The sequence below is a fragment of the Miscanthus floridulus genome, chromosome 17, assembly GCF_019320115.1.
Source record: "Miscanthus floridulus cultivar M001 chromosome 17, ASM1932011v1, whole genome shotgun sequence".
Classification (NCBI taxonomy): domain Eukaryota; kingdom Viridiplantae; phylum Streptophyta; class Magnoliopsida; order Poales; family Poaceae; genus Miscanthus; species Miscanthus floridulus.
In genome coordinates this window covers 93400087-93408724 of record NC_089596.1, presented here as the reverse complement: position 1 = coordinate 93408724, position 8638 = coordinate 93400087, and the positions used below count along the sequence as shown (strand labels likewise).

The 8638-nt window shown below is 45.0% G+C and overlaps 1 protein-coding gene across 1 annotated transcript; it reads right to left on the bottom strand.

The window, feature by feature from the left end:
* Positions 1-384: 384 nt before the first annotated feature.
* Positions 385-8165, bottom strand: LOC136517892 (ALA-interacting subunit 1-like). The gene is made up of 9 exons (XM_066511549.1): positions 7950-8165; positions 7742-7802; positions 7440-7498; positions 7274-7348; positions 7076-7183; positions 1594-1664; positions 1153-1456; positions 768-1057; positions 385-686 (listed from the first exon to the last, which is right to left on the bottom strand). The coding sequence occupies exons 2-9, from the start codon at positions 7800-7802 to the stop codon at positions 626-628; spliced, it is 1029 nt and encodes a 342-aa protein (XP_066367646.1). The 5' UTR covers positions 7950-8165; the 3' UTR covers positions 385-625.
* Between the last annotated feature and the right edge of the window lie 473 nt (positions 8166-8638).

Below are 8638 nucleotides of genomic sequence, written 5' to 3'. Positions count from 1 at the left end.
ATTGCGTGGGGAGTTCTCCATTCTCTCCCGGTCCTATCGCTCAGTGACAGTGACAGTGACAGTCAGTCAGTCTTGCTTCACTTTCTTTTCTTTCAAAAAGTCATTCTTTTTTTTTTACTGAGATTGAGATGAAAAAAGTCAGTCTTGCTTCACCGGCACCGGCCTGTCGTTGTCCGATTTCTTCTACGTAGCTCTACGTCCTCGTCGTGCCTGAGAGTGAGAGAGGCCAAGCCGGCCAGGCAAATTGAGCCGGAGCACCGGCGGGCCGGCGGGCGGCGGCATCGCCTACAAATCCGGCGGTTCTCGCAAGTTTTTGCCCAGGACACCTCGAGAGGCAACGCGGCAAAGATCTGACAGAATACAACGTTTTGATTCCACCACGCTGATTCCGTTTAGCTTATGGACAATAACAGCTCCCGGTAAGTTTATATACTACATACATGCATGGTTAATAATTAAGAAACATCTCCAAATAAACTTTTTCACCATGTTACGCCTACCTACATGTATCGAGAGCATAATAACAAAACAAATTAATGAACACGAATAAACAACTTGCCACTGATCGACATGCCTGTGCCTGCGCTGATCTGCACACACTGGACCTAGCAGCGCCTTTCAATGATCAGTTGGGATGGTCTGGGTTTTCTTTGTTCCATGACAAGTAGTTAGGGTCTCCAAGGGCCCTGAAAAATGCGCAAAACATAGTTTGGTTGAAACAAATGTGTGCAACATCACCTGATGGAGATCGACACGACTTTAATTACCTTGGCTTAATCACGTAGAGGATGACGAAGCCCATGGCGAGGAAGAGGCAGATGCCGCCGATGGCGACGTACGCGACGCCGATGAAGTTGTTCCTGCCGCCGATCCACGACGTGGTGGACAGCACCAGCGCCTTCGTTCCCCCGAAGCTGTAAGTGTTGTAGTTGTTCTGGATCACCACCGTGATCTCGTCGCTCGCCATTATGTCCGACTCGATCCTGCCGTACAGCTTCCTGAATGTCGGGAGGGCCGCGGTTCGCATCCAGACAATGAGGTCCTCCTGCTCACTCAGCTGAAACAGACCAAAAGCAATCTGGTTCCTCACTAGCTCTCTCTGATGCATATTGAGCAGAAGTTAGTTGATCGATGCATGCACTACTAGCTTACTGGTATTTTCTCGTTCAGTTTAGCACCGCCGATGAGTCCGCCTTTCTGGAAATTGCTGGGGAAAACATCGCTGCCAAACTTTTTGTTCTTGTCGCTGTCCCAGGCAATGTTCTTCTTGTTCACCTCGACGGCCTTCTTGTTGAGAGAGAACGAGTAGGTGTCGTTGAACAAGCTCCAGGCGATGAGGCCGCAGGGCACGATGGGCGCGCCACCGTCTTCACTGGTGGCTTCAGGCTCACAGTTTGTTATCGTGCTCGCAGCATCCTTGTACAGCAACTGCTTGTCGTTACGACTCTTGACGTACCTGGGGTTAACGTTACATGATGATATACAACATTCAAGCCGACAATGAATAGCCTCTTTGTGCGCCTGACACGGAAAATCATTTGACATGACAGAGTTTATATACTGTAAAGCAATAAGTTCTAGGGTTCACCATACCGGCGATGATTCTGGTAGAAATTTTCAAGCTGGTAATATATGTGTATCGGTCCTTTCATTGGCTTGGGCACCTGAAAAATGATACACCACCATCATTATTTACCAAATGCTTAGTTTTCGAAAGCTACACAGTGAGATCGTAGCAAAGAAAAGAGGAGGAAGCCGCGAGGGCGAGTGGCCGGTGAAAAACACAAGATGAGAGGAGTGGTGCGGAGAGACGGAAAGGGAGCAGAGGCACAAATTGCCAGTGGGGAAACCCTAGGCGTGTCTCCCCTATATCACGCGTCGCGACCTTGCACCCATCCTAGTAGTTTTGCGCCAAGTAATTTGATTTTGCTTTGATGGAATCTTTTCAGCTCCCCCAGTGCCCACCTTTGGAGCACCCTTGCTTGCCCACGGTCGCCACATCTCAACCACCCGCCATCGTTGTGGACGATAGGGTCGTTGTATCCCCTTGTGGATATAGATCTACAACTACAAATGGTGCTTCCCAAGGTACAGCCTCATCTCAGTCGCTGCCTGTCGCATGACATCATCCACTGACTCTTCTAGCTGCCATGGTCGAGGTTGACAAGGCAGTTGTCCCCCTTTCCACCATGGTCATCACCCCTTTCTCGCTAGTTGTGCCATCTTGTCTAGCTTGTGAGATTCTGTAACACCCCGTGTCCAAAAACGGCTTATATGGCCAAGCTCTGCACGTGGAAAACGGGCTTGCACTGACATGGTCGAGGTTGCCAAGGCAGTAGTCCCCCTTTCCACCATGGTCATCACCCATTTCTCGCTAGTTGTGCCATCTTGTCTACCTTGTGAGATTCTGTAACACCCATCTTGTCTAGCTTGTGAGATTCTGTAACACCCCGCGTCCAAAAACTATTTATATGGCCAAGCTCCGCACGTGGAACGCGCCTGCATGCCTTTCCACTATGGTCATCACCCCTTTCTCGCTAGTTGTGCCATCTTGTCTAACTTGTGAGATTCTATAACACCCTACGTCCAAGAACTGCTTATATGGTCAAGCTCCGCACGTGAAACGGACCTGCATACGTGTAGCACCTTTCTTACACTTTCGTCCTCGCTTCGTGTAAAAGGGTTAACCCGGAGGTGCTATATTTGGAACAACAAGGATTATAAGCTGGCCCTCACCCTTCTAAACTTCTAATAAGGTGGTACTAAACCCACCAACAACAACTCCACATGTGCCGCTTGGGCTACATGGGCCAACTTCACAACTACAATAGGCTACTAATGGGCTGGGGTGTTACAAATTCAGTTGGGGTGTGTTTGGTTCATGGGATATCTAGGGATGGGATGTGGATATCCCTGGATGAGGGCTGTTTGGTTCTATGGACGAGCTGGCCATGGATATCCAGAACAGGGTATATTCTCCTTTGATCCTGTATACCGTGGCCACCAGAAATGAGCGGACGAGGTTATCCACGGTCACCGCTCTCCTCCAGACTCCTCTCTCCACTCTTGCTCTCTGCACAGGGAGGCGCTCCTCGCCTTGCCGCACGCCGCACATCTCCGCCCCACGCCGCACATCTCCTCCGCACAAGAGACAAATTACATACCAAACCATAACTATGCTGATTCATCAAGTGGGCAAGCTAGTGAGCATCAATATATGATTAATTTTAGGCACGGAATTGCCATTGCTATGTGGCAAGACCACCAAAATTATTTACAAGAATAATTTGTATTATTTATGGTTTGCTGAATTTTCATTGTATTGTAATAAAGACATGTGTGGCTTGTTGAATTTTGATTTCATTGTAATAAGGACATATGTATGGCTTGTTGAATTTTCCTTTACTGTAATGAAGACATGTGTACGGATTGCTGTTTTTTCATGCTGAACATATGTATGGCTTGCTGTTTTTTTTGCAAACTGATGTTTAAATTTGAATGACATTGTGCTAGGGAAATGGAATTTGAGGCTACTAGGGAGCAGGCTGAGGGTGGGGGCCATGTCACTTGGCCTTCTGCAATGTCTTCTTTCGTGCTTACTTACCTTGCTAATGTAGTGGCTAATGGCAAAACATCATCAAGTTTCAAGAAGACCCATTTGAACTCTTGTGCCAAAACTTTGAATGACCACTTCAAGTACAAGAGGACTGGGGAGCAGATTAGTAACCATCTTAGAACAAAGAAGAGGAAGTATGTGAGGATCAACAAACTCAGGAGTTTGAGTGGTGCTCTTTGGGATGAAGTCAACTATGTCATTTCTCTTGACCATGAGCATTATACAAGCTATATTGCGGTACCCTTGCTGCCATAATTTTTATTTCAATATTGTCTTCCAGTTTTCATTCTAGTTGGTCTAATAGTTTGCCCATATATTGCAAGGATCATAAATCTGATGTGGAATTCTTCAACAAGCCTATTGAGCACTATGGTGAGATGGCCACTATCTTTGGTGCTACTGTGGCCACAGGGAAGTATGCAAAGGGATCAAATGAGCCTCTAGCTACTGGAATTAGTGAAAATGAACAAGGTGAAGATGATGGGGATGGTGAAACTATTGCTGCTGCTGCTGATGGAGCGACGTCTTCAGTTACCAGACCTAACAAAAGAGCAAAGACAACTGAAAGGGAGAGGGAAGATGATGGACTAATACAAGCAATGAAAAAAGTTGGGGAAAGAATCTCTTGTGCTATAGAGAAGGCTGGAATGCCCGAGGAACTTCCTAAAGGTTTGTATGATGTTGTTTGTAGTCTTCCAGGCTTTGATGACATCCATTTGTCATTTTACCATGAGCATCTTGTTGACCGTCCTAGCAAAGCTAGAGCCTTTTGTTCTCTGTCGTTATCTCACAAGCTGAACTAGGTTGCAAAGTTCATTATCGAGCACTTCCTTGGAAACTGAAGATATGATTGTTATGCCTTGTTGCACACGAGTACTGCTACAACTCTTTTGCTAGTACCCCATAGACAATGCACTGCGGGTTAATCTATATATTTGTAGCAGACGTGCTTGTAACCCATCAAACATTGCACTCTTGGGTTATTATATATTTTGTATGTAATATGAGGAAGTTCTAAAACCTGCTAATTATCTACATGTGTAATTTCTGTTCAGACAATGCATGTGTTTATCAAGATGTCATGCGTTTTGTACATGGGTTGCAACTGTTTGTGCATGTTTGAAGGGGTAACCTCACCAGTTTGGGTAGGTGGTGATTGCAGCTTCCTTGTCCATCCAACTAAACAAAAAAATGGCTCGCCCCGTCCAACACATATCCATCAAACCAAACAAAAAAATGGCTTGTTCCATCCACCCAACCAAACAGACAATATAGATATCCATATCCCGATATCCATGGATATCTATATCCAATCCACCCTTGTCCACAAACCAAACACACCCTTGGAGATCAGCGTGGAGGTCGCCTTTCGTCTCAACATCGCAGAAGAAAGCAAGTCGTTGTTGGTCACCAAAGTCCAACTTTGCAAGGAGCTAGAGAGGCCTTCTTGGACGCGACCATGCATTCACAAGTTGGTGTGGCTCCATGCCTTGCTAAGGAGGTTCTCATTGATCAATGCACTCATCGACGTGCGATAACCGCTATCTTCAATGTCATCCTCGACACCCTCAATTCCTTTGCATCACCCAAAAAGATCATCTTTGGTTAGTTATGATTGGGGCTGCTATGGCTTGGCGATAGCTCCACCTCCTCCTGGTCGTTAGGTTGCTTGCTCAATTGCAAATCTCATTGGTGGTGTCCACCGCTAGTTAGGTTGCACTTAATGGAGACTGCCATTTTGATTCCATTGGGTTAGATGGAATGGAAGCTCTATGCCAAACCATGGATGTTTCTCATGGTCCACCAGCCGCAGAAGGTGGTCGCTCTTCAGTGGCGGACCTAGAATTTTAACACAGGGTATGCCCCATAAATTTTTTCTTATGCAGCCAATTCGGTAAACCATATCAATTAAATTTCATAAAAAAAACTAACATGATATGTTATCTTCTAATACTAATGTTGGACGAACTGCGAACCACACTCTAAGAACTGATTTGCTTAATCTTTCTGATGCACAACTAGTGTTGGAGTGTAGACTTTGTAAAGTGGACACAACACTATACACAGCTAGTAATTTCCATGACATGCATAGCTACCAATTTCCATTCCATCTCATGGCGTATCTCACAGGACACAACAAGGGATGAAAATTTGTAGAATATAAAGGATGAAATATATTATTTATAATTATAATATCTAGAGGGTATAAAAATTGAAAAAAAATATAAAAAAGACACATGAGGTGTCATGGGACACAACAAGAGGGGATAAAAAAAATAGAAAAAACTAAAGGATGAGGTATATTATCTCACGGGGCACACCAACATGGGATAAAAAAACTAAAAAAATAAAGGGCGAAATATCATATATGTATAGTTATTAATATTGAGAGGGGATAAATAAAAGATAAGATTTTAAAAACTACTCGCAACTGAAGTTTCACGGCATTATATATAAAAAAACTTCGGTTTCACGGGACACAACAAGATGAGATAAAAATATGAAAACTAAAGAAAAAATGTATTATCTACAGTTAATATTTAAAGGGAACATAAAATGGAAAAATATAAGAACAAAAAAGTGCAAAATGGAAAATAAAAAACAACAAATGCAGCCGCAGGGAATTGAACTAGCGGGCCTTACCAATGGGCTAACAAGATGTCTTTATAGCCTTAGTTGTAGATTTTTTTTTTATCTAAGATTATAATCCAGCGCTAAGTAGTACAAGGCTGCCCCACAGGGTATGCCATGGCCCACCTGGCATACCCCGTGGGTCCGCCCCTGTCGCTCTTTGCATTGTTGCTTTGGCTTTCAGTGTCACAAGAAGTTACCACCTAGGCCATCTTGGGGGCTTCTTCTAGTAGCTTTTACCCCTTTGTCATGGTCGCCAGTCGTGGTGGTTAGAACTCGTTTTCTGGTCAACATAATTCTTGGAAAGGGAAACAAGTGCTTTGTCCTTCGGTCATGGTGAGCATTGGCTCCACTATGTAGGATGTCAAGAAGTGCTTGAAGAAAGCTGATTCCCTAAGTGCTCATTTGCCTGCCAAGTGTCGAGAATGCATCATCGACTACAAGTCCACAACATAAATGATTTGAAGGATATGCCCCCTAGGAATGTTGTTGACGGGACGTTTGGAGGTCTAGGTTGAAGTTTTAATTTGCTTTGTGAGGGTTTGATCATGGGTCGTGCTTGATACCAAGAGTAGTACGTAGCCCTTCATGTATGCCATTGGTGGTTGGTCATTTTTGTAACGTTTTATGTAATAGTAGCCTTCTAAAACTTTCTACCTACGCCAAGACGGTTAGCCGAGTCCTAGGATCTAGTCATTGTGTACACTCATCTTTCTCTTAACGAAACACATGCTCAGACACGTCTACAGAAAAAGAAATGGATCCAGGCCATCGTATAAATGTATCAAGTTGCATATATAAACCCATATTCCCATGCCATATACTCACGGTGATCTTTCTTGTGCACGCTTTGTCAGTCTTGGTATCCTGAATGAACCCGACCTTGTCGTTCGCAGATACGCACTCGGCGTCATATCGATCTATCAACTCAACAATCTGTGTGCAAATCAGGTTATTAACACCAGGTGCATCGGATAATGTTGCAATTTTGGTTTCATATGTATATTGAACGTGAAAGCCGCATACATTCTGTGATGCAGCCAGCGAGGCGAGGCCAATTGGGACGAAGATGACGCCGATGAGCGAGAAAGCACCAATGACCTAGCCAATGCATATATATTCAGGTTAGGAGAGAGCACTGCACATGGTTAGAGTAAAAGAATTTTGGATTTACAGAAGATGGAATGCGTACAATTCCAGGAGTTAATAGTGGCTTGCATGCTGGAAGCTCCTGCTGGGTAAACTTAGAATCTGCTCACATCGAAAAGCTTCATTCAATTGCAGAAACATGCAAGCATCAAACCCCACAAGACATATTATTGGGCATATGACATTCGAAATGTTATTAATTTTTTACAGTAATTACTAATGACCAGTAAGTCTTTAAACAGAGGATTTGAAATTTAACCCCGGCAATAATTCAAAACGTATGACAGTGACACAGATCAAATTGAGAGAACAAATACGAAGGAGGAAAGGACAGCAACCGCATACACTTGGGTTTCTTGGACCGCCGTGAGGCCAAGGAGTCGCTCTCCGATGCTGGCAAACTCATCTGCGCACGAAACAACCACATCGGCGGCGATCAAAGCATGAACCATCGAATTCGAGGACGTACACATCGATGGCCTCCTGAATCCTGACCACAGACGCTACATGCATTTCCACGATCGAGGCCCAAGAACACGACAACGCAAATTACCAGGGCGCAGGCAGAACGATGGCGGTCCGGTCGCGAGCGATCGACGTCGATCTCTGCCGGCCGGCCGGATCGAGGAAACTGGACGAGGAGGGTTCGTCTCTCGTCCGTTCGTCCGCTGCGAGGAGAACAGGTTCGTCACGCGGTACCGTCCCGTTCCGTCCCTATCCCGGCCTCCCGGGGTCTTGGCGCATGAATGGCGGAGCGGAACTCCCCGCGAGCAGCCACGTCGGGCGTGGATCTTTGCCGTCCAGTGAGCGATCACGCAAGCCGAGCGTTGGCAGCAAAACTTGGCTCAAAGATATATTTAGGCTTTAATTATTAATGCTGTTGCTCAGGAGGATGTTTTTTTGCATGCTGATATTGTAACATATGCATGGCTTCACGGCGAAAATAGTTGGAGATGCAAGTATCCGTTGACCCTATCGGGAGAGGCTGTGCAGAGAAGTAGCACACGCCGCGTCTGTGTCAAGAAGTCTAGCTGTGACATGTTTTTGCTCTCATCAAAAAGAAAAAATAAAGTTGAGAGTACGTTCACCAAAAACAATCTTTGGGCTGGTTCGCTTCCAAAATTTTGTCATGCCAAAGATTTAGCAAGCCACGATTTTGGTTACTATTTGGTTTGCTATCAAAACTTGTCAAGCTCTCGCATTTTGCTTGCCAAATCAATGGTAATTTTTTTGCCTAACTTT